Source organism: Ornithorhynchus anatinus, chromosome 2 (genome assembly GCF_004115215.2).
Source record: "Ornithorhynchus anatinus isolate Pmale09 chromosome 2, mOrnAna1.pri.v4, whole genome shotgun sequence".
Classification (NCBI taxonomy): domain Eukaryota; kingdom Metazoa; phylum Chordata; class Mammalia; order Monotremata; family Ornithorhynchidae; genus Ornithorhynchus; species Ornithorhynchus anatinus.
The window spans coordinates 50765830-50792284 of NC_041729.1; the positions used below are offsets into that span (position 1 = coordinate 50765830).

At 44.0% G+C, this 26455-nt stretch overlaps 1 protein-coding gene across 6 annotated transcripts in view; it reads left to right on the plus strand.

The window, feature by feature from the left end:
- SNX29 (sorting nexin 29) overlaps nucleotides 1–26455 on the plus strand; it is a 553944-nt gene that overhangs the window by 469655 nt on the left and 57834 nt on the right. For 4 of the 6 annotated variants that reach the window (XM_039911120.1, XM_029053042.1, XM_039911121.1 and 1 more), the window contains one exon: nucleotides 17612–17751. In XM_039911120.1, coding sequence (XP_039767054.1) covers nucleotides 17612–17751 — 140 coding nt within the window. Of the gene's footprint in view, nucleotides 1–1654; nucleotides 1730–17611; nucleotides 17752–23977; nucleotides 24097–26455 lie in introns of those variants that run through there. The other 2 variants (XM_039911123.1, XM_039911124.1) reach the window with 2 other exon arrangements.

Consider the following 26455-nt stretch of genomic DNA (forward strand, 5'->3'; position numbering starts at 1 on the left):
GTTTCTAATAACCTGCTCATGGGTAATCTTAAAACATGGATTTTCCAAGTGAAGTCACACATTTCAGCCATTGAAATGGGTTACACTTAGCTTCATTTCTCTGCCATCCCTGCATATTGTCCCATTTCGGCAAAGGATTTCATGCATTTCGTAGACCAGGACAAAATGGTATTCAAAGGCCATATGCAAATTATCCTAGCAATATTTTTCGCTCAAGATGCCTCAGCTCTGATAGGAGAATAATCTGGTCTGCGGAGCCTTTGTGTAAATCTGCAGATAAGATACTGAGTTTGTATCCCCCATGTTCACAGTTTCCTTGTTTTATAACACTGGATAAAAAGAAACATTTAGTTTTGTGTATCTCAACCCCTTTTCTGGGCTAGTTAAGTTAGCATGATGGTCGGATATGAAGAGGGAGGGCACTCCAGGCCAAAAGCAGGATGTGGGCGAGGGGTCGGTGGTGAGATAGATGAGATCGAGCTACAGTGAGTAGGTTGGCATTTGAGGAACAGAGTGTGAGGGCTGGGTTGTTGTAGGAAAGCAAGGAGGTAAGGTAGGTAGGGTAAAGGTGATTGAGTGTTTTAAAGCCGTTGGTAAGGAGTTTCTGTTTTATGTAAAGGTAGATAATAATGTTGGTATTTGTTAAGCACTTACTATGTGCCGAGCACTGTTCTAAGCGCTGGGGTAGACATAGGGGAATCAGGTTGTCCCACGTGGGGCTCACAGTCTTAATCCCCATTTTACAGATGAGGGAACTGAGGCGCAGAGAAGTGAAGTGACTTGCCCACAGTCACACAGCCGACAAGTGGCAGAGCTGGGATTCGAACTCATGAGCCCTGACTCCAAAGCCTGTGCTCTTTCCACTGAGCCACGCTGCTTATTGATTGATAGGCAATCAATGGAGGTTCTTGAGGAGTGGGGAAACATGGACTGAACAATTTTATAGAAAAATCATAGAATTGCCAAAAATGGTAGAATTCCATTCTTCTCCCCTCAACTTTCCCATCATTATAGACAATACCACCATCCTCCCAGTTTCACAAGCCGACTACCTTGGCATTATCCTTGACTCATCTCTCTCCTTCAGTCTGCATATTCCAGCACTCATCAGATCTTGTTGGGTCCATCCACACAACATCTCCAAAATCCACCCCTTTCTCTCCATCTAAATTGCTAACCTGCTGGTCTAAGCTCAACTATTGTTATCAGCCTCCTTGCTGACCTCCCTTCCTCTTTTCACTTCAGTCCATACTTCATTCTCCTTGCTTCAGTCTATACTTCACTCTGCTGCCCGGATGATTTTGCAAAAAAGGTTCTGTGAACTTCTCCCCAGTCCTCAAAAAGCTCCAGGGGTTGTCCTCCATCTCTGTATCAAACAGAAACTGCTTGCCATTGCCTTTTAGGCATTCAGTCAGCTCTCCCTCTCCAACCCAGGCTACACTCTTCACTCCCCTAGTAAATGTGCCCTCTCTTCGTATCTCCTCCAAGAAACTCTCCCTGACTAATCTCTTCTGTTCCACCCAATATTCCCTCTCAACCCCAGCACCTCTTTACTTGTAAAGCACTCACTGCCCTCCCCTCCAATCTGCAGTTATTCATATCCTTCTACTCGGTTGCCTCCCCTACATGAATTGTATTTTGTTTCTCTCCCCAGCCCAATTGTAAACTGCTCTACATACCCAGTCATACCCTCCCAAGTGCATAGAACAATCCACTGCAGAAAATAAACGTAAGATAAATTTCGCGGATTGACTGATACTAAAGTCTGTGTTTTCCCTCCTTAAAAACATCAATGAATTCTGCACACTAAATTATCTTTCAGGTTATCGAGTACTGAGAGATTGCAGCAGGGTCCTTTCTTTTTTGAGAAAAAAGGCAGTTAAATCAAGAATGTAGTAGAAAGAGCGAAAGAATTTTTAAAAATTAATCAAGTATATGAATATTTTATCTGTACTTAATTCTGGGGAAATGGGCCTGCTTGTAAATCCTAGTGCCTGGTGGGCATGTGTACGGGAGGGGGGAGTGGAAGGGGAGAACTCTCCTCACTGGTTTGAGAAAAAATCATTTTAGGGGAGGCAAGGGTGGCTTGTCGCTTTTCCCAAGGCTCCAAGGCCTGTGTTGGATCCACCTGTTTCTGTAGAAGGCAGAGACCCCAGAAGCTGATCTCCCCTGAGAGGACCAATCTTTTCAGTAGGATCTGGAACTCGGAAAGTCCAATCTCATGTAGCAGGTGCCATCTTAAATTCTTCTCGCAGACATGAAGTGCACTCACTCTCTCTCACACACACCCCCACCTACTCTAAACAATTTCTTAGGTTAATTAATATTTCGTCAAAAGCAGCAACATCACATAGTTCTTGGAATTTAGCTTTACAGATTAAAACTTTGGATTCATTTTACACCAACTAAGACTATGGACCTCAGTTTCCTTAGGGCTTTCCTTTGGTTACTTCCCTGGGAATAAGATTGCTACTTGACTTTTTGATCACTAGAGGACATGTAAGTACGTGAAGGAATGCACTGAACGGGGGCCCCTCACAGTCTAAAATCAGTCAGTGGTATTTGTTAAGCGCTTACTGTGTGCAGAGCACTGTACTGAGCACTTCATAGATTATAACAGGCATGATCCCTGCCCACAGCAAGCTTAATACTCTTCCCTAGCAGCCTACCTACTACCATAGCTTGGCCTAGGAAAAAAGAACAGGATTGGGAGTCGCGGAACTGGATTCTAAGGTCGGCTCTACCATTTGTCTGCTGTGTGCTCTTGAGCAAGTCACTTAACCTCTCTGTGCCTCAATTTCCTCATCTATAAAAGGGAGAGGTGAAATACTTGTTCTGACTCCCATTTAGGCAGTCAGACCCATGTAGCACAGGGACAGGGTCTGGCCTGATTATCGTCTATCTCTGCCAGCACTTAGTACTGTGATTGGCACAGAGTAAAATGCTTAATAACTATTATTATTATTATCATCAATATTAAATTTATGCATAGAGAGAATTGGGCTCATTACCACCTCTATTTTGAGGGTAGAACCCTTTAACTCCCTCCTTAACTCCTGTTGAGCTTAGCCACTTAATTTGTTGGTAAAATCAAAGTCATCAGGCATGAACTGTTCCTTCCTTGTCCTCTTTCCCACCTGTTCCTCAAGAGAAGGTCTGCCCCTGTTTTATTTATAAATCCCCTCTTCCTGCCAGCACCTCTGACCCTGTCCCTTCTCACCTCCTAAAATCACTTGCTCCCACTTTCCTCCCTCATTCACTACCATTTTCAATCTCTCACCTTCTGATGGAACCTTCTCATCTGCCTCCAAACTCACTCAAATATTCCCCATTCTAAAAAATCCCTTTCTTGAGCCCACGGCACCCCATCTCCCTTGTCTCATCCCTAGCCAAACTTACCGAAAGTGGCATATACACCAGCTGCCTTCATTTCCTCTCCAACAACTCTAGATAGAGCACGGGCCTGGGGGTCAGAAGGAACTGGATTCTAATCCCGGCTCTGCCACTTCTCTGCTGTGTTACCGTGGGCAAGTCACTTCACTTTTCTGTGCCTCAGCTACCTCATCTGTAAAATGGGGATTAAGACTGTTGAGTCCTACGTGAGATAGGGATTGTATCCGACCTGATTACATTGTATCTACCCCAGTGCACAGTACAGTATCTGGCACATAGTAAGAGCTTAACAAGCACCACAAAAAAAACAACAAAGAAAAACCAAACTCTTCTCAACCTTCTGTAGTCTGGCTTTTAATTCTTTCATTCCACCAAAACTAAGGCCACTGAATGGTTATGCGCAGTCAATCAATGCTATTTATCAATCAATGCTATTTACCGAGTGTGTGCCGGGCAGTGTACTGAGTGTGTGGGAGAGAACAGTAGAGTTGGTAGACCTAATCTCTGCCCATCAGGACCCTAGTCTGTGCTCCATCCTAATCCTCCTGGACGTCTCAGATGTTTATGACATCAGTGACCACTCCCTCCTCCTGAAAACCACTATCAGGTCTTGATTTGATTGATAGAGTTGTAGCCTGGTTGTCCTCCTTCCTCTCTATTGCTGCTCAGTTTTGTTGACTGTCTCCTCTTCCACCTCTCCTCTCTTAGCTATGACCATCCTGCAAGGCTCTTTTCTCTCACTCCTATCCTTGTCACTCTACACCCACTCTCTTGGGGTATCTCATCTGTTCACCTGATTTCATTTCCATCCCTCTGTGGATAACTCCCAAAGTGCATCTAACCTGCAATTCCACATGTCCTGCTGCCTCTAGACCATCTCTACTTGGATGTCCCTCTGGTACCTCAAATATATCATGTCTCAAAGAGAACATCCTCCCCTTCTGAACCCACTGCTAGCTGATGCGGTAGTTCCGCTATCTTCCCTGTCCCAGAAGCCCACAACCCCAGTGCCATCCTCCACTCCACACCATCTTTTAAGTCTCATTTTCAATCTCCTGCCGAATCCGATGGATTTCTCCTTTACATTTCCCGGATCTGCCCCCTCCTCTCCACCCAAATGGCTTCCACTCTGTACGAACTCTGATCAAATTATGGCTAGGCAGTTGCATCAGTCTTCTCACTGGTCTTTTTGCACCCACCCGCTCCCTCCTTCAGTCTACAGTATCCGCTACCAAACGGATCACCTTCTTGAAGCATCATTTTCCCCTCATCATTCCTTTCCTAAAACCCTTACTCTAGCTTCCTCTATCTCTCCGCATCAAATAAAGACTCCTCACAATGAGCTTTAAAATTCTCCATCTTGCCCCACCTTTCACCCTGTTATTTCTCTAGTGGTTCTCTGTGCCCCTGAGTTACACTTTCAATTCTTCCACCTCCATTCCCCCACTCAGACTGTTTTCCCAGCGTGGAACTCCTTCCCTTCCCAAATCTGACAGATCACAGCTCTCCCCACATTGAAAGCCCCCCTAAAATTCCTCCTCCAATAAGCTTCTCTCAATTAATTTATCAGCACCCTCTAGCCTATAAATCCATCGGCCAATTCTAGTACGTATCAACTTATTTATACCCGTTCTGAGCAGTTTTGTACATATGCTATTCAGTTGTACATTGGTTTACTTATTTTGACTATTCCATATGTATGTATGTATTCATGTTGGTCTTCCCCATTAGAGTGTATGCTCCCTGTGGACAGAGAATCTTGGCACTTCTTTGTTACATATTTCTCAAGCACCTTGTACAGTATACTGCACCATATAGGGGCTCAATACTATTATTATTACCACTACTTAATTGGGTTGGGTTAATTGGGTTGGGATTTTGAATCGAAGACCCTATCTTGATATTCAAACCAGGCAAACGGTATGCCTGAATAGTGGAGATAGCTGTTTTTGGCTTTAGTACAAAAGGACTTGATTTCTCTGAGCAACAATTACATATTGAGTTACCCATCCTGACAGATTGTATTGTTTAAGAGGTACCATCATTGTGTTTCTCACAGAAAAGGAATTATGCCAGTAGTGAAATTATCGAATGTAAATAGCCGTATTCATTGGCGAGCATGTGGCAGTAGGATTCTTTGAGGGATAAGGCCGGAATTATTTGTTTCACTCAGTACCGCCAGCAAAGGTGTAATTTCGGTGTAATCGGTAGAGTACAAATTTAAAGTAAGTCTTGCACTGCAGATGTGACTTGTCATGGGGGTGGCCTTACTCTGACCAAGTAGTCAAGGCTTCTTACCCATTCCCTCCTTTCTTCTCTCCTCCTCTCTTGCCTCAGGCAGCCAGAGGAATGGTTCAATTAGAAATTCTTAATATAGAGAATTGCATTTCTATGGAATAAGTGATTGAAGAAGGTGGTGGAATGTCCTTCTTGGGAGATCTTTAAAAAAAAAAACACCTCAGATGGGATCTTGCCTGAGGGCAGGAGGATGGATATTGATGATGTCTCCAGGATCCTCCCTTTTACCGGTAGGGTTCTATAAGGATCAGGTTTTCAGCAAACCTGTACACCTTGAAACTGTACTTCATGCTTGATTTTCCCACCCCGATCGTCTCGCTCATGCTGTTCCCCCACACCTGGAACTCCTCCTCAAATCTGCCCTACCACAGCTCTCCAACTATTCGAATCCCATCCCTTCCAACAAGCCCTCCCCAGTTAGTTCCCATCACCTTTAGTTTTTATCAACCAACAGTCTCAGCTACCACTTATTAATGTATACTTATCTTCAGCGTGTGTAGGTTTATTCAGTTGTACATTTAGTTATTTGTTCTGATTTCCTTTTTTCTAAATACTTTCATGATTGTCCCTTCCCAGAGAGTCTGAGTCATTTCTCTGTGCCTTGGTTTCTTCATCTTTAAAATGGGATTTAAATACCTTTTCTCCCTCCCCCTTAGACTGTGATTCCTGGGAGGGACAAAAACTGTGTCTGATCTTATTGTATGATATCTACCCCAGTGTTTAGTACAGTTCTTGTCACATAATAAATGCTTAACAAGTACTACAGTTTATTAGTTAATGATAAAAAATTATAAAAAATTTATCTTGATTGCATAGCTCTCTCTAATTATATTCCCATCTTTCCTGCTATTATAACCCCTCTGATTTCTTGTTTAGGTCTCAGAAGATTGGGCAGATAGCCAGTAATCTTCCTCCTCATGAGGCATTGTCATATAGTTGTTGCTGATGATAGACATCCTTATCCTGTAGTATTCTTCAGGTTGCTTTATATAGTTGAGTGCTCTCCCCACAGTGGATACTCCTCCCATTGCTCTAAAAAGATTTTCTTTGGCACAGAGAGCCCCATTCCTATCCAAACCCCTGGAGCAGGTCACGTACACCCACTGCCCGTACTTACTCTCAACCAACTCTGTCTTTGGCCCACTGTTAATCAGACTTTTGACCAATCACTCCCCTGCGACTGCCTGCTTCATGGTTCCCCCCACCCCCTTGTAGCCAATCCAATGGGCTCGACTCCATCCTACTCCTTCTTGAATTCTTGGTTGCCTTGGGCACTGGGAAACTACTTCCTCCTCCTTGAAACACTTTCAGACTTTGGTTCTGCTGAACAAAAGTGCTCCCCAGATTCTCCTCATACCTCTCTGACCATTTCTTTTCAGTTTTGTTTGCTTGCCAATGTCCCAGAAGCTTCTGTTCTGAGATCCCGTCTGTCAGTCAGTCAATGGTATTGAGCACTTGCTGTGTGCAGAACACAATAAGTCCTTGACTTACCATTGGCTTTAAAGCAGTCAGTCACCTTTCCCCCTCCTACCTCACCTCACTGCTCTCCTACTATAACCCAGCCCACACACTTTACTCCTTTAATGCCAACCTACTCACAATACTTCAGTCTTGTCTGTCTCATCCCCAACACCTCACCTACCTCCTGCCTCTGGCCTGGAATGCTCTCCCTCTTCATATCTGACAAACAATTAGTCTCCTCACCTTCAAAGCCTTATTGAAGGCACATCTCCTCCAAGAGGCTTTCTCTGACAAAACCCCCCTCATTTCTTCTTTTCCCACCCCCCCCCCCTCTGATTTACCACCTTTTATTCACCCCTCCCACAGCACCTATATACATACTTGTAATTTGTTTATTTCTATTAATGTCTGTCTCCCCCTCTAGATTGTGAGCTCATTGTGGACAGGAGTGTCTACAACTCTGTTACACTGTACACTCCCAAGTGCTTAGTACAGTGCTCCATACATAGTAAGTGCATAGTATAAACAATTAATTGATTGGTAGAATACAGCAGAGTCGTTAGACACAGTCCCTGCCGACAAGAAGGTTATAGTTTAGAGGGACGTCTCACTCTAGACCCAGTCTCTCAAGGATCTCCTCCAGTACATGACTTCAGTTACCTCTGTGAGGACAATTCCCAGCTCTCTCCAGCCCTGACATTTTGCCCGCGTCTCTTTGGTCTCCACAATATCTCCACTTGATTATCCCCACAGCACTTCATATTTATAACTTACCAAACTTTCCTCTCTAAGTCAAAATGCCACCATCCTCTCTGACCCCAAAGTTCATAACCTCAATTTCATCTCACTTTGCAGTTTCCTTCAAGCCCCATATTTAATCTCCTGCCAAATCCTACCAGTTCTTCCTGTGCATGATATCGCCCAGATCTGCCCCTTCTTCTCAAATCAAACAGGCACAACTCTGGTACAAGCTCTGGTCATTTTATGGCTTGAATATTTTTTCAGCCTCCTCGCTGGTCTTCCTGCCTCCCACCACTCCCTTTTGAAATCTTGACTAGACGCCACTGTACAGATCATCATAGCCCATCTCTCTCCCTTCCTTGAAATAAGAAGCAGGTGGCCTAGTGATGTGTGGCTTTGGGAGAGTCACTGATCTGAAGCATTCCGGAAGTCTGCCATTGAAGAAACACAAGAACTATGTACTTCTAGGGAGAGGGGGAACCTGCAAGTGGGGTCATCTTGTCCTCGGTATTATCGTGCCCCTATGAGGTGGCGGCTGCCTCTAAATTCCAGGTGAGTCACCTGTCACGGGAATCCCATGGCCCTGGGCCAGTTTGAGAGGCAGACAGGGGGCCCAATGCCTGAGAGGGCAAAGCTGTCGAGGCCGATTGATAAGGCTCTCGCAGGGGAGCCTTTGGTGGTTACTCCCCAAAACCTTGGGTGGCATCCCAGCCAGGGTGGTGGGAGAACAGGGGAAGGGAGGCAGGGGAGGCCCCAGAGGATTACCCCTGTCTCCTCTCTACTAAGAGGGGAGGGGGTGCCCTAGAGGACTCCCCCTTTGCTCTTGGAGGGGAGGTAAGGAGGAAGCCTCAGAGAGTGGTGTCCTCTGTCTCCTCTCCTTGGGGTGGGGGAAGGAAGCTGGGTGGGAGAAAAAGAACAGTCTCTCTCTCCCCCCCCCCAATAGGGGAGCTCTGGACTTCTCCCAGCTCTGGCCTGGGAATATTCCCCTTTGCTCACTCTCTCTCACATACACTTTTTTCCTGGCACTAGTGGGATTTGAACCTGCAACCTCAAGGTCCATAAGCAGGGCTTTAGCCCCTTGTACCACACTGAGTGCTCTGCTTAATTACCCTCACCTTTACCTCTCTCCATGTAACAGGAGCAACAAAAAAAAAATACATAAGCCATCTTACTCTTTAGCCAAAAGATATTTCACCACATACCAACCAATATACAGGCATATGCTCATTTTATATTAAAAATACCATCTTATTTGTACTTTGACACTCATTCAAACTTACAATCTCACAGTCAGGCCTCTTTCCCCTTGCTCCACACCAACCTACCTCTCACCAGGAACAAGAAGCACCTGCTCTGAAGACTTCAATTACCTTCCAAGAAGACCCTGATCCCTCTTACCTTCACCTCTCTCCATGTAACAGGAACAACAACAAAATATATATATATATATATATATATATATATACACATAAGCCATATTACTCTTTATCCAAAAGATACTTCACAACACACCAATGTCAGGGATATACTCATTTTATATTAAAAATACCATTTTACTTGTATCTCAAGCCAGTTTTGAAACTACAACCTCAGAATCAGTAAACAGGGCTCTTGCCCCTTGCTCCACACAGACCTATGGTTCACTGGTTAGCAGCAGTCGCTTTACCTTGCTCCATGATCCCGGAACAAGAGGCACCTGTTCTGAAGACTTCACTTACCTTCTAAGAAGACTCTGGTCCTTCTTATCCTCTATCCTATCAAATCAAAAGCTATTATGAATTAAGGCAAAATAAAAAATACATAAAAATAAATCCAATAAACAGTACTATGTGAACCGACACAAAATTTTTCTTTTATCAACTACAAACAAGCCAAAATTACAAAAATGACCTGGAATAAATCAAAACAATTTTCATTGCTGTAAAATCACAATCAGCAAGGTATAACAAACCTACACATTCCCAAGTACTTGATAACCAATCACAAAAACAACAAACTACACACATATCTAAAGATGTACTGGAAATTCTCCACCACCCCTCTAATAAAACACACAACTACCCTGATGTGAGAAGCAGCGTGGCCTAGTGGATAAAGCATGGGATTGGGAGTCAGTTCTTATCCCAGCTCCACCACGTGTCTGCTGTGTGACCTTGGACCAGTCACTTACCTTTTCTGTGCCTCAGTGACCCCATCTGTAAGTTGGGGAATAAGACAAAGAGCCCTATTAGAGAAGCAGCGTGGCTTAGTGGAAAGAGCCTGGGCTTCAGAGTCAGAGGTCATGGGTTTGACTCCCAGCTCTGCCACTTGTCAATTGTGGGCAAGTCACTTCACTTCTCTGTGCCTCAGTTACCTCATCTGTAAAATGGGGATTAACTGTGAGCCTCACGTAGGACAACCTGATTACCCTGTATCTACCCCAGCACTTAGAACAGTGTTCTGCACATAGTAAGCGCTTAACAAATACCAACATTATTATGATGAACATGGACTGTGTCCAACTGGATGAGCTTAGTACAATGTCTGGCACATAATAAGCATTTAACAAATGCCATTTAAAAAAAAAAGACATGCCCATATATCAGAACTCACCAACTGATTTTCTTCCTGCAGATGACAGATAATATGACCATCCAGACTCCAACTCAAAAATCTAACAAAAATCCTAATGTTACCATCAAAAAGATATAGTGCATGACAATACCATTGAAACAATACTATGAAACCTGATTGCAATTTATACAGACAATGGCTGATTTATAAAACCCCAGAAAAAGACATAGTTCAAAGTATTCATCATTCCCCAGCCACAAAGGAAAAAAGCCAACATTTTCCGTATCTCGCTTAGGACTCACTTGTGCTGCAGATTAGCATGTAAAATGGATTGAGCTACTTCTCCTCCAATTATAGTTGGAATGTTACTTGATCAATGACACTGTTAAACACATAAGAAATTCATGTCAAACACAGGCCCGATCACACGTGAACCTAATAAAAATTATATGTAAAATAGTATTTGGATGTCCATTTTGCCGATCATTAAACTAACTGAAACATTTCTTAAATAACACTGAATATCAGAGCACAGGCAGAGAACAAATTCAACAGCCCAGTCGCTCCGAACTCAAAATTCAATCTCCCTAACATTATACCTCACTCCTTATCTCAATATCTATTTGATATCTATCTATATTTTCTCAATTTCTATTTGATGGCTCCACTGAACTGTATCTACCTCTGGAATACGATGTGTCAGCACAGAATAAAAATAAAAACAACCCATGAACTTAACTTGCAATCCAATGGAGGATATACACACTAAGCAACATGCTGCCATAAAGACAAAGGAGACTAAAACTAAAGATAGAAAGTAAGTCACCTCACCTCTGTGCCTCAGTAACCTCATCTGTGAAATGGGGATTAAGACTGTGAACCCGATGTGGGACAGGGACTGTCCAATCCAATTTACTTGTATTACCCCTCCTTCCCCCAATGCTTAGTAAAGTGTCTAGCATATAATAAGTGCTTAATAAAAACCATAGTTATTACCAAAGCACACAGATTTAAAAAAAATACTCTAACAAGACAGTGCAGAACAATACTGTTGTTCTAAATGAGCATTAGGAAACAGACCCCTCAAAGTATCCAAAAATGAATGTGCTGAAAAAAATAATTTCATTCAAATTTGCAAATGCATGTTTCAAGCCTAGGGACCAGTGACAATTCAATTCATGGAGCACATAGAGTGTATGTAAAACATGTGACTAGTAGGAGCTGGAAACTGAAAACAGAAAAATTTCAGGACACTGTGTGTCCTGATTATTTGACAAACCCAAAACAGAGACTGGCTACCCCTAATATCTGAGAAAATGACGTCTTGAGATGGATTAAGTGATGCTTACCACGATTAGATTCTTCTATCGCCACTACACTCGATACAAACAAATAAAACAACAACAGACATCTCTGGCTTGGAGCTTCCTCCCGCCTCAAATCCGACAGACAATTACCTTCCCCCTGCTTCAAAGCCTTATTGAAGGCGCATCTCCTCCAAGAGGCCTTCCCAGACTAAACCCCTCCTTTCCTCTTCTCACACTCCCTTCTAGGTCGCCCCGACTTATTCCCTTGTTTCTTCCCCCATCCCAGCCCCATAGCTCTTATGTACATATCTATAATTTATTTGTGTTGATATCTGTCTCCCCTCCTCTGATCTGTAAACTCGCGGTGGGCAGGGAATGGGTCTATGTATTGTTGTATTTTACTCTCCCAAGTACCTAGTACAGTGCTCCGCACACAGTAAGTGCTCAGTAAATATGAGTGAATGAATGAAGCCCGGGTCTGGGAGTCAGAAAGACCCAAGTTCTAATCCCAGGTCCACCCCTTGTCTGCTGTGTAACCTTAGGCAAGTCATTTAACTTCTCTGTGCCTCAGTTACCTCATTTTTAAGATGGGGATGGAGACTGAGCCCCATGTGAGACATGGACTGGGTCCAACCTGATTAGCTTGTATCTACCCCAATGCTTAGTACAGTGCCTGGCACATAGTAAGCACTTGGGAGTACCATGAAAACAAAACTGTACACTAGCTCCCTGTGACCCTCCATATCTTGCTACCGGACAACTTCCCAAGTGCTTTAGTACAATGCTTTGCACCCAGTGGGAGCTCAATAAATGCATTCTATCAATGATAATATTACTAGTACTATGAAGAGCTCTCTTTAATAGTGTCATTCATTCATTCAGTAGTATTTATTGAGCACTTACTATGTGCAGAGCACTGTACTAAGCACTTGGAATGTACAAATCGGTAACAGATAGAGACAATCCCTGCCCTTTGACGGGTTTACAGTGTCACCTATCGACCTCAGTAGTGGCAGAGATGCCATCGTTTTGGGGTACTGGATTGAGCTGAACAAGATCCATTTTTGGCAGCGCAGAATTAATTAGGCTGGTTTAAGGGCAGTGCATGTCTTAATGATGTGGCTTTCCTTCTGGCTGAACGTCAGCACCTGTAGCTACGCTTTCAGTCGGAATCTTGCCGCCTTTCGCTTGTTCAACAGTAAGTGGGGGAGACAAGGTGAGGAGTTTCAAGATCTGCTAAAGTTGATGAGAGCAATGATTTTTCTGGTATTCGTTGCCATTTTTCTACATTCCGTTGTCATCCTAGAAATGGTTTAAAATAATAAATCTTTTAATGGCTGTCAGCAGACAAAATTACATTTTGAAATCTAGAACCATTTTTGCAATGGTAGAGATTGTTGTTGCCTTCCGCACACATCAATATTCATACCAAAGCAGGTTTGGAAAATCCTTCATACTGAAAGCATAGCTCACTGTCAGCCTTTTAAAGGGTTTTTCATTAATATTTTATTGTAAAATGTTTTAATCTGTGTAAGAATTTGCTTCTCTGACTAATGGACATTGTATCTTTAGCAACAACAAAAGAAGTCAACAACAAGGGGTTGTGTGTCAGCAGATGAGTTGGGTGTTTGTTGGTAGGGCTTGCTTTTATGAAGCAGTGTGGCTCAGTGGAAAGAGCACAGGCTTGGGAGTCAGAGAACATGGGTTCTAATCCGGGTTCCACCACTTCTCTCCTATATGGCATTGGGCAAGCTACTTCACTTCTCTGGACCTCAGTTACCTCATCTGGAAAATGGGGATTAAAACTGTGAGCCCCATGTGGGACAACCTGATTACCCCAGGTCTTAGAACAGTGCTTGGCACGAAGTAAGTGCTTAACAAATACCGTAATTATTATTATGAGGTTGAAGCATTTTAAATCCTTAAGCAGATAAGGTTTCTTTTACCATGGGTTAAATATAACAAAGTGTGCGTGTTTGCCGGGGGTGGGGGAGGGGCAGGAAGAGCAGGAGAAAGAGAGAGAGAGAGAGTTTTTTGGGTTCAGACCATCACAGCCCAGTGGATAAAGCATGAGCCTGGGAGTCAGAAGGGTCTGGATTCTAATCCCGGCTCTGCCACTTGTCTATTGTGTGACCTTTGACAAGTCACTTAACATCTTTGTGCTTCAGTTATCTCACCTGTAAAATGGGGAGTAAGACTATGAGCCCCATGTGGGACAGGGACAGTGTCCAACCCGATTAGCTTATGTCTACTCCAGTGTTTAGTACAGTGCCTGCCATAAAGTAAACTCTTAACAAATACCATAAAAGAAACAAAAAGTTCAGGATGATTTTTCAGCCAAGGATGGAGAAATTTGCAAATCTCCATGGGCCCACCTGACGAGAAAAGGAACTCCTTTTGGCTGTTCATGCCAGTGTTTGATACGGAGTGACGGGCCGTGATGTGGGAGAGCTATTTCTCCCCAGATGCAGTCGAAACGGTATTGATCTGCCTGTCTGTGGGACTGAACTTCAGGAGCTGAGCTGCGGTGCTAAGACATGTAGTTTCCAGATCCGCTAGTGTTCATGTGCAAGATTTTCAGAAATGCTCCCTGTCTCCTTCTGTGTCCCAAGGTTAAAGGGCACCGATTCTTGGGGACCTCTCCAGCTCTGGGGTTAGATATTGACATCACCATCAAATTGGGATTATCTGTAACATCGTTCGGTGCACATCTCCATGCTTCAGAAAACCTCCAATCTTTGTGCCTCCCTCTCTACGTCAAGTAGAAACTCCTTGCCATGGACTTTAAGGCCCTCCACCACCTATCTCCCCACCCGCCCCTACTTATCCTCGATCTTCTCCCTATACCCCGGCACAGCCGCTTTGGTCTTTTCAAGCCAACCTACTCACTGTGCCTCACTTTAACTCTCTCACTGGGGGACCCCTTGGTTCACTCCCTTCCTTCAGCTTGGAACTTCCTCTACCTTCACATCTGGCAATTTACTACTCTCCCATCTTCAAAGCCCTACTAAAATCACATCTTCAGGAAGCCTTCCCTGACTAACCGCTCATCTCCCCACCCTATTTCCCTGCCTGTTGCCTCATCTATGCACTTGAATCCTTACTCCATAAGCACTCAGGTCCTCATCCCCAACCCGCACCAGCACTTACGTGCATATCTTAATGCTCTATGTGCTTAACAGTTCTCTGTCTGCCTCTCTGGCTGTTGAGCCTCAGTCTCTTTCATCTGCTCACCCTCCAACTCTCACCAGGTAATGATGACTGTCCCTCAAGGCTCTGTTCTGAGCCCCCTTCCCTTCTCACTTTATACTCCTCCCTCAGAAAACTCCTCCACTCCCATGGCTTTCACTATCACCTCAGTGCGGATTATTCTCCAATCTCCCTAGCTGGCCCCAGCCTCTCACCTCCATTTCAATCTCATATTCATTCATTCAGTCAGTCATATTTATTGAGCGCTTACTGTGTGCAGAGCACTGTACTAAGTGTTTGGAAAGTACAATTCAGCAACAAATAGAGACAATCCCTCCCCAACAACGGGAATATCTCTTCTTGCCTCTGAGGCATCTCTCTGTGGATGTTCTGCTAATCCTTCAAGCTCTATTTCTCGTAAACTTAATTCCTCATCTTCTCTCCCAAGTGCCTCCACCTAATTTTCCCATCATAGATGACTACTGCCACATTCCCATTTTTGAAGCACATTCCCATTATCCTTGACTTCACCCTCTCTTTTGGAACTCCTATATTCGGTCTCTTGCTACCTTCTTTTGATTTTTCCTCCACATATTTATACGATAATTTTAAGTGCTTTACTCTGTGCCAGGCGCTGAGAGACATGATAATCAGGCAAAATGCAGTGTTCATTCATTCAGTTGTATTAAGTGAAAGCTCTATGTGGAGCACTGTTCTAAGCACTTGGGAAAGTACAGCATTAAACAGACCCATTCCTGTCCACAACAAGTTGACAGTCTAGAGGGGGAAACACAAGTTAATTGAAGTAAATAAATTACAGATATGTATATAAGTCCTGTGGGCCTGGAAGGGGGATGAATAAAGGGAGCAAGTCAGAGCAGTGCAGAAGGGAGTCATTCATTCATTCAATCGTATTTATTGAGCGCTTACTGTATGCATAGCACTGTACTAAGCATTTGGGAGAGTACAATATAACAACCAACAGACACATTCCTGCCCACAGTGAGCTCACAGTTTCACTGTGGGCAGGGAATGTGTCTGCTTATTGTTTATTCTCTCAAACGCTCAGTACAGTGCTCCACGCACAGTCTAGGAGTCCCACATGGGGCTCAGCATCTTAATCCCCATTTTACTTAGGAGGTACCTGAGACACAGAGAAGTGGTGATGATGATGGTATTTGTTAAGCACTTACTATGTGCCAGGCACTGTTCTAAGCACTGGAGGAGAAATCAAGATAGTTGGGTCGGACACAGTCCCTGTCCCACAAAGCGCTCACAGTCTTAATCCCCATTTTACAGATGAGAGAACTGAGGCCCAGAGAAGTGAAGTGACTTGTCCAAGGTCACAGAGCAGACAAGTGGAGGAGCCGGGATTAGAACCCAGGTCCGTCTGATTCCCAGGCTCAAGCTCTATCTGGTAGGCCACTCCAGAATCCTTCCCTTCCTCTCCACTCAAACCTCACCACCCTGATGGTTCAGGCACTAAGTCACATCCCACCTTGACTGCCCCCCCCCAACCCTCACCTCCGCTATGTACATATCCATCTGTAACTTATTTTAATGTATGTCTTCCCTTCTTGTCTGTGAGCTCCTTGTAGGCAGGGACTGTCTACCAACTCTGTTGTATTGTACTCTCCCAAGCACCTAGCACCATACTCTGCACACAGTAAGCACTCAATAAATACCACAGATTGATTGACTCCTGCATCAGCTTCTTCTCAGGCCTCTCTCTTCCATCGCTACCCTGAATGAGGGAGTTTTCAGGGGAAAGCACAGAAATGGGCATGGAATCATGCAAATAAAACGACATCTTGGAGGATGGTACAAATGAGGGAATCTCATTATAATGATAAAAATGTTTTAAATATTAATATGCTATGGGCTGGTTTTGAGTGACTTTTAAAGTAAAAGAAAAAGAAATGTCTCGTCTCTCCAGTCTGTACTTTGCTGCCTGGATCATTTTCCTAAAACACTGTTCTGCATATTATCTCCTCATTCCTCAAAAACCTTCAATGGTTGCCCGTTCTTCCCTGCATCATGCATAAATTCCAGACCTGAGGCTTTAAGAAACTACATTAAGATGCTCTCCATCCTACTTATCAGTTCTCTTTTTCTACTACATCCAGATCACACTTTCCATTCCACTCAAGCTAAGCTATTCATAGAACCTCACTCTTGTCTCTCCCATTCCTACCCCTTCCTCACTCCATTTGTCCTGCCTTGAATTACCTTCCTCTTCATATCTACCAGACCACTCCCTATCTTCAAAGGCGTCTTGAGATCACACCTCCTCCAGGAGGCCTTCCTCGGTTAATGTCTCTGCTCCCCCGATTTATCCCTCCAGCCATCACTTCAGCACTTCTGTCATCACGATCACCTGAAGGACTTTTGTTTTATTTAAGGACACCCATTCCGCCTTCCTCCTATCTGCAAGTTATCTCCCTCACCTTCTAGACTGTAAATTCCTTGAGAGCAGGGATCGTGGCCACTGACTCCATTGTACTCTCCCAAGCGCTTAGTGTAGTGCTCAGCACCCAGTAGGTACTCAGTAAGTGCGGATTGATTAAGAGAAGACCAGTCGTAATATCAGTTCTGAGTACTTACAAGTGGGCAAGTGTCTAGTCTGGGGAAATAAAGCTTAAGGCTATCTTCTCTCTCTCTTTTTTTAGGATGCAAAGTTTGTGGAAGAGCGACGCAAGCAGCTACAGAATTACTTAAGAAGTGTTATGAACAAAATCATTCAAACTGTCCCAGAGTTTACAGCAAATCCCAAAAAAGAGACTCTTATTCAACTGATGCCCTTTTTTGTGTAAGTAACTGCAAAACGATTATGACTCACAATTCAACCCGAATGCTAAAATTTTATCTTTCCTGCTTATTCAATTAAATGATAGCACTCTTGAACTCTGCTACATCCAATGGAACTCACTTGGATTTTTTAAGTTTTTAACACCCGGAAAACTAGAGAATTATGTCCTTTCTTCACCCATTTAAAAGGTTGTCATAATCACAAGTCATTAATTGGATGGGCTTTTATATCAGGTTTGTTACTTAGTAACAAAAATTCCAAGGGCTTAAAACAAAGGTTTGATATATTCACGTGCGGGGAAGAAAGCTGGAAACGGTATACCTTGTACTGGACTTTTGATATATGTTAGTTAGAAGGATGTGCCTGCAGGAAATCAAAGTAGACAAATAAAAAAGAATCCAGTCTTCACAAAAATGCTTAATGTGATCACATGGAAGAGTAGCATGTCTTCAGGCCTTTGAATTCAACGCCATCAGTTTGGAGAAAATTTTGAACGATAGTCAAGATGACTTGTCATGGCTATTGAGGCCTTAGATTTGCCTACAGGTACAGAGAGGTTAGCACACCGTCAAGTTTCCAAATGCATGTATGATTTAAGACCCAGAACTACAGCCCTTCTTTGTAGGAGCCAAAAATTGCTTCCATTTTTCTTTAACAAAGCAACAAACCCAAATGAATTTCGGTGGCAGTTAATCAGTTTGTTTTTACCCTCCACTTGATATTTGACTAAATCCCTAAATTGTGTTGTTATATATTACAATAGCAAGTCCAGGATGAAAAGGCTGGGGCAGATTTGTAGGTGCTAATGAGTCTGGTTGGAGCAATTCTAGAAATCTCCTGTGCATGTTTACCAAACATTAGTCAGTCGAATTGTAAAAATTGTATGTTAATGTGAACATCCCTGCATGTTGTATAATTTCCGTTGCTCTGGTTGCCATTAATCAGAGCTGGGAAAAAAAAAAACATTTTTGTGCCTAATTAACATAGAGAACATAAGGTTCAATTTCATGGGCTTTTTTAAAAAAGAATTTCTGTAGGAGATCACAGAAATGACACAATATTGATATTGGAGTTTTGACTAAACATTGGTATAAACCCCAGCGGAAAGCAAAAGAAACAGCTTTCTTGGGCTTTGTTCGCTTCACTGTCACACGGCAGTTCTTTTGAGGGAAGTGGGATTTGCAAGTTGAAATGTGTTGGTTGGCATAAATGGCACCAGATGTGCAGCCATGTCTTGGGCTGGCTGGGCAGCCCTCGATCACACCTACCAGGAGCTATTCGCTCCCACATTCTCTGGGAAAACGGCACGTTGGTCCAGCCGGAAGTTTGAGTCCCAGAATTCCCCATTGCCAGATCCCATTAGGAAACACCCTCCGCTCCCGAGAAAGTCTCACAGTTCCCCGGAGCCTGACTCTTTGCCATAATTCCTTTCACGTGATATCGATTCCTTCGTCCTGGGTGTATCTGAGATCCCTGCTGGCTATAAGGGAGAGGGAGAAACCTTTAGTCCTTAATGAGCGTAACTTCCCAAACCAGCTCCGATATATTGTTCAGGTGAAAGATAAAATCTGCCGATTCTTTAAAGAGAATTTAGAGCCTTAAGGACAGGAACAGCGATGAGCTAGTTACAAGAATGGCAGGGCAGTGAACTACTCATGTTAACTTTTAACTGCACCTTTCCTGTACTCTTGTAACGTACTGAATTTTGACTCTTCTGTACCTTCCCCTGGACTTTGCCAGGTAGCTGGTCTCCACCAAAGATTGATAAATAAAATCCCAAGTTCTCAATTTATCCCAAGCAGTCTATTGTTTTAATTGTTGCTCCACTTTTGAAAAAGCAGATGTGAATTTGACATGACACATTGAGGTTGCTGGCACAGGCTGCAAGAGAAGCATCAGGTGTTCTCTTGCAAACGCTTTGATTAGGGGGAAAAAAAAAAATCTTCTCTTAATATTCCAGAAACTCATTGCCTGGAATTGGTCTACACATTGTGAAAGTTTAAATATGTGGCTCTATCACTTAACAGGTTATTAAAAAGTTATTTTTTAAACAAGTCATTCATCCTAAGGAAATGCAGCCTATTTTTCTGATGCAGAGAAGAAAGAAAAAAAAGCTAAAACGTTCCGGGGGTGGAAAGGAAAGAGCAATGTAGGTCAGTGCACAAATTCCTAGCTGAATTTTCAGCAGAAAGCTTAGTTGACTTTTTTTTTCCCCCGCATCTGCTGCCACATTTACTCTTCAGGTTGTGAAATTTATTTTGCTGAAAAGTCATTCAGTTACAATATTGTCCAAGTGAGCCGAGGCCCACTTAGAAAATCCAAATTAACAGGTCTGAATCACAGAACTGTACAATTTAGGTCAAAGGCCTGGCCTTTCACCTTTTGTAGTGAAATTTCTCTGCCACTCTGGAATGCCAAGTTTGAGCAAATTTCATGCATTATGAAACACCTGTGCACTCTATTTCAGCTGGAAGGACCCGTCTAGCTTAAGGATCCACAAATTCAGACTAAAATGTTGTCTTTTCGCCCCCTCGCCTCTGCCATCCTTCCCCATTTTAGGTGCTGGGTGAATCATTTGGAGGCTTGCCAGGTTTTGTTATATCTGTATGTGAATCTCTCTAAAGGGAGGATCGGGGAGGTGACTAGGTAATACTTTTTGGATGAACCTCTAGGCCAATTTAGTTTGCATTGCCTGTTATAGATAGTTCAGCGAGAAGTAGAATGGCCTACTGGATAGAGCAAGGGCCTAGGAGTCAGAAGGATCTGGGTTCTAATCCCAGATTGGCCACCTATCTGCTGTGTGACCTTGGACAAGTCACTTAACCTCTCTGTGCCTGTTACCTCATCTGGAAAATGGGGATTCAGAGAGTTGAGCCCCATGTGGGACATGGACCGTCTCCAACTTGATTATCTGGTACCTACTCCAGTGCTTAGTACTGTGCCGGGCACATAGAAAATGCTTGAGAAAAATACCTTTAGAAACAAAACAAAAAAACCCCTGAAGGGCAAAGCCAGGGGACATTTGTGAAAGCTAGTTTCATGGAGCTTTCCTCATTTGGGGAAGTCATTGCCTGCAGCAAGATAGATGGCAGTAAGTGGCACTTAATGATCTCAGAAATATAATGTGACTATTTTGGGGTTTGCGGATAAGTGAAGTGATAGAAAATAAGCGATGTGCTTATTGGGATAAGATATCCAGGTAGAATTCAGTCTCTGAGATATTCTTCTCCAAGAACCAAATTTCTCTCGTCTATCTCATTTCCAATCACTCGACCCCATCCTTCCTCTGGCCTGGAACGTGCCTTCCGTCCTCATATCCGACAGACAATTACTCTCCTCCCCTTCAAAGCCTTATTGAAGGTACTTCTCCTCCAAGTGGAGACTATGCCCTCTTTTCCTTTTCTTCCACTCCATTCTGGGTCACCCTGACTTGCTCCTATTATTCAATCACCTCTCCCAGTCCCACAGCATTCATATATATATCTATACAGAGATAGATAGATAGATAGATAGATAGATAGATAGATAGATAGATAGATAGATAGATATACACATAGATATATAGATATGGGGAAGCGGCGTGGCTCAGTGGAAAGAGCCCGGGCTTGGGGGTCAGAGATCATGGGTTCGAATCCCAGCTCTGCCACTTGGCAGCTGCGTGACTGTGGGCAAGTCACTTAACTTCTCTGTGCCTCAGTTCCCTCATTTGTAAAATGGGGATTAAGACTGTGAGCCTCATGTGGGACAATCTGATTACCCTGTATCTACCCCAGCGCTTAGAACAGTGCTCTGCACATAGTAAGCACTTAAAAATGCCAACATTATTATTATATCTAGAATTTATTTATTGATATTAATGTCTGTCTCCCCCTCTAGACTGTAAGCTCACTGTGGGCCAGGAATGTGTCTGTTATATTATTATACTGTACTCTCCCAAGAGCTTAGTACAGTGCTCTGCACACAGGAAATGCTCAGTACATACAATTGATTGATTGTACGGCCTCCCTTTTTCCAAGATAGGCACTTCATTTTTCTCTTGTCCATTATACAGATGGTACTTCTGACCCCTGTGAGTTCTCATAAACAGTAGCCAATAGCTATGGGGTTTCAAACGATTCCCTTTCTGTATCCACTAATGAACCTGGTCTAATTATTCCTAATGGACTTGAGAGTGCAAAGAGGCCTCAGAATCCCTAATAACTCTGAGTAAAAGATATGGGGAAGTGAGAGTGTAATAATAATTGTGGTATTTGTTAAGCACTTACCATGTGCCAGGCACTGTGTTAAGCACTGGGGTAGTCACAAGATAATCAGGTCCCTCAGAGACTTCATAGTCTGAGTAGGAGGGAGAACAGGTATTGTTGAATCCCCATTTTGCAGATGAGAGAACCGAGGCTCAGAGAAGTGAAGCCACTTGCTCTCGGTCACACAAAACAGGTGGTGGAGCTGAGATTTGAACCCAGGTCCTTTGACTCCCAGGCCTCCGCTCATGTGTGTAACCTTGCAGTGATAATATGGGGCGAGATCGCGCCCCTTCTTCGTGTCCCTCAAAGGGTTACTAAGCACTGATTTTGACAATGGTACTTATCGAGCACTTACTGTGTGCAGAGCACCGCACTAAGCACTTGGGAGAGTACAATACAACAGAATTGGTAGAAGCGTTCCCTGACCCCAGTGCCCTTGATGGCCATGGACATCATTTTGGGATAGATCCGGGGTGGGTGTTCTGCCACCAGAGCAGCTAGAAAATGTTCCAGGGAGCCATTTCCAGAAGGCCCCAGAGGGTTCATAGAGTTCCCAGGCCCAGCTTCAGCCATTATCTGGCAACCTGAAGGGGAGGAACACCCCATCATCGTCCCAGTCTCTCAATCACGCTTTATCTGTGACATCTCTCTCTTTCAACCCCCATAATCAGTCAGTCACCAAATCCTGTCAGTTCTGCCTTTACGTGTCCAGAATTCTCCTCTTCCTCTCCATACAGACGGCCACTGCACTGTTCTAAACCCTCGTCTTATCCCTACTCAACTCCTGCACCGGGCACCTCGCCGGCCTCCAGTTTTTCCCTTCTCCACTCCATATTTCACTCGGTGACACAGGTCAGGTTTCTAAAACATTGTTCTGCATGCATCCCCCCCCCCTTCAGTAACCCCCAAATGTTTCTCCGGCCATTTTCTCATCAAGGAAAACTCCTCACTTTAAGGCACTCCACCAGCTCCCCTTTCCTACGTATCCTCACTCCTCTCTCTCAACACCCCAGCTCACATACTTCACTCCTCACTCTCCACTTGCTCACTGTTGACTTTTTATGATATTTGTGAAGCACTGACTATGTGCCAGGTGCTGTACTAAGTACTGGGGTAGATTCAAGTTAATCATGTTGGACACAGACCCTGTCCCACATGGGCCTCACAGTCTCAATCCCCATTTTACAGATGAGGTAACTGAGGCACAGAGAAGGGAGGTGATTTGTCCAAGGTCACATAGCAGACAAGTGACAGAGCTGAGATTAAAACCCACGTGCTTCTGGCTTTTCAGGCCCGAGCTCTATCCACTAAGTAACACTGCTTCTTGCACCTTACTTGCTCACACCCTCCCTTCTGCCAGGTAATAATTAATAGTAATTATGGTACTTGTTAAGCACTTACTAGGTGCCAAGCATTGTTCTAAGTGCTGAGGTAGATACGAGTTAATCAGTTTGAACACAGTCCCTCTCCTAGACTGGGCTCACACTCTCAATCCCCATTTTTTTACAGATGAGGTAACTGAGGCCCAGAGAAGTTAAGTGACTTGCCCAAGGTCACACAGCAGACAAGTGGTGGAGCCGGAATTAGAACCCATGACCTTCTGACTCCATTCCACCATGCTGCATCTCTTCAAAGCCCTTCTGAAATCACGTCTGCTCCAGGAGGACTTCTCTCAATCCCTCATATTTTCACCGTACTTCTCCTCTCACAACTGCCATTTCAGCCCCTCCCTATCCCCTAAGTCAATCGGTGGTATTTACTGGACACTTATCGTGGGCAGGGAACTATAGAAAGCGCTTGGGAAACCACAATGCAGCAGAGTTGGGAGATGCGATCCCTGCCTACGAGGGCCTTACACCCTACAAGGGTACCTAGACTCCTACACTCCCCAACATTACACTTAGGTACATATCGTGATACTCCATAACTTCCCCCCGATCTGTAAATCTGTAATTTATTTTGATGTCTGTCTTCTCCTTTAGTCTTTAACCTTGAAGGAAGAAATTGTGCCTTCTGACTCCATTGTACTCTTTCAAGCTCTTGTTGCAGTGTTCCGCACAGAATAAACACTCAATAAATGCTACTGATTGATGGGGTAAGAAAAACGATCACTCCCCCACAACCCATTCCTTACGATGTCATTATTTTACACTAGTCATTCATCAACATAACCTGATGATGTCATTTCCAATATCTTGTGGCAGAGCTTTTTGTTTTTTTCCTCCAGCACATTGCTGCCATCGCATAACCAAGTGCCCAGGAGCGTTCAGTTTGGAGTCTGAAGTGCGGGCTCTATTCACAAAACACTTCTGCCCTGCGCCCGTATTTAACCTTGCCACCCAAAGGGGATCCTCTTGTTAATAACCATGGTATTTGTTAAGCGCTGACTTTGTGTGAGGCACTATACTAAGCAGTGGGATGGATACAAGCAAATTGTGGGTTGGACACGGTCCCTGTCCCACATGGGGCTCACAGTCTTAATCCCCATTTTACAGATGAGATAAGTGAGGCACAGAGAAGGGAAGTGTCTTGCCCAAGCTCACACAGCAGGCAAGTGGTAGAGCCTGGGATTAGAAGCCATGACCTTCTGACTCCCGGGCCCGAGCTCTATGCATTATGCCATGCTGCTTCTCAAATATTCAGTGACCGCAACGTGATATGGACACGTAACCTTCTTGTTCTGTCCGAAAGCCAGCCCGGAGAGTTTCTGAAATCCAGATTGGAAACGGGAGGGGAGGCAAAAACTACTTCCGGGGCAACCGATCCAACTGGATCAGTTACCCTTTTCAGAGCCCTTCTAGGTGGTCAGGGTGGGGATCGTTCACCCAGAACTAGCCTCTCCTCAGGGTGGCTTTGATGTGTTTTATAGGGCAGGTAGATGAGTTAAATATAGCTCTCTAACTTCAAAGTATGTGGGCAGTTGATAAATGAGCTCTGACTCCACAGTCCCAAGATAAGCAAGCTGACCTATTGACCTGTGCCGAGGTGCCTGTTACATAGACATCGGATTAACCTATTTAGAGGGGAAACCTCAGAGATCCCTCCCCGGCCCGTCCCCCCATCCCCCATTTAGGCTGGGAGCCCCATGCGGGATGGGGATTGTGTCTGACCTAATTAACTTGTACCTACCCCAGTGCTCAGATCAGTGTTTGACACATAGTAAGCACTAAACTAATATTAAAAAAGGCTTTTAAAAAAATGGAACAAGTGGTTGGCGGCTGTAGAAAGGAAAGAAAAATCAACCCGAACTCCCAGTCATTTGCCACGGCCTAGAAATGTGATAAAAATGTGCTGCTCTGCTTAGAAACATGAATCAATAAGTCCTAATTTCAAAGGAAATTTCTCTCTGAAATAATTAGATTTGACAAGGATTGGCAGCTTGCTGAGGCCATAATAAATGACTGATAATCCTTACAGGGACTATTCCATTTCAGAATGTGTAATTAATTTCCTTGATTAGCATTTCCCACAGTTTGAGACCTGATGCTACAGGCTGGCAGTGGATGGTGCTATTAGCCTCCCGAGATACCGGTCCGTGAGGCAGCTCTTCACCAAATCAGTGGTTGCTCTGAATTGGAGGGCCCTTTCATTGTTTTCCCTAAGCAGGTTGTCACATCTAATTTGCTTCAGTTTTCCTTTGCAGGTAAAATATTGACTATTTCAAAGAGGGGAGACTCTATTGACTATCACCTTTTCTTTCATCAGAGATTCCCCAGTGGGATAAGCTTAAGAACGACTCCCAGAGTTTCAATTTTGTCTCTGTGGATCTTCATTTTTTCCTGTGTCGTTTGAAGTAATGAAAATTCACATAGCATCCAGGGCTTCCCGGGAGTTCTCGGTGGATGCTGAGCGAAGTTTCAATTGTGTCCCAGTAATCAGTTCGCTCAGAAATTTTGCTCTCGAACACTGGGGTGCCAGTGGAGTTGAGAGTCTTATGGTTCTTTCATTTTAAATCGAGGTTAAAGTTAATCTCCATCCACAGGCTGATTTTTATGGAGGATCATCCGCAAAGATGTTCCCGTTCACACGGCCACTGGAGCCCATTTCTTGCCACTACCTTTATGGTGCCAGCCTAGGTTATCAGTCAGTGCCAAGCAACCCAGTTGCCGTGGGCACTTTGGTACTCCTTATCTGCCCTTTTCTTAGCAAGGCGTAGTGGATAGAGCAGGGCCTGCGAGTCAGAAGGTCATGGGTCCTTATCTCGACCCCGCCACTTGTCTGCTGTGTGACTTTAAGCAAGTCACGTCACTTCTCTGGGCTTAAGTTACCTCATCTGGAAAATGGGGATTGAGCCTGTGAGCCCCATGTGGGACAGGGACTGTGACCAACCCAATTTATTTGTCTCCACCCCAGTGCTTAGTGCAGTGCCTGGCACATAGTAAGAACTTAATAAATACCATTACTATTCACACATTTAGCTCCCATTTATTCACTTGCTTTTTTAACTTAGGTGACTTTTT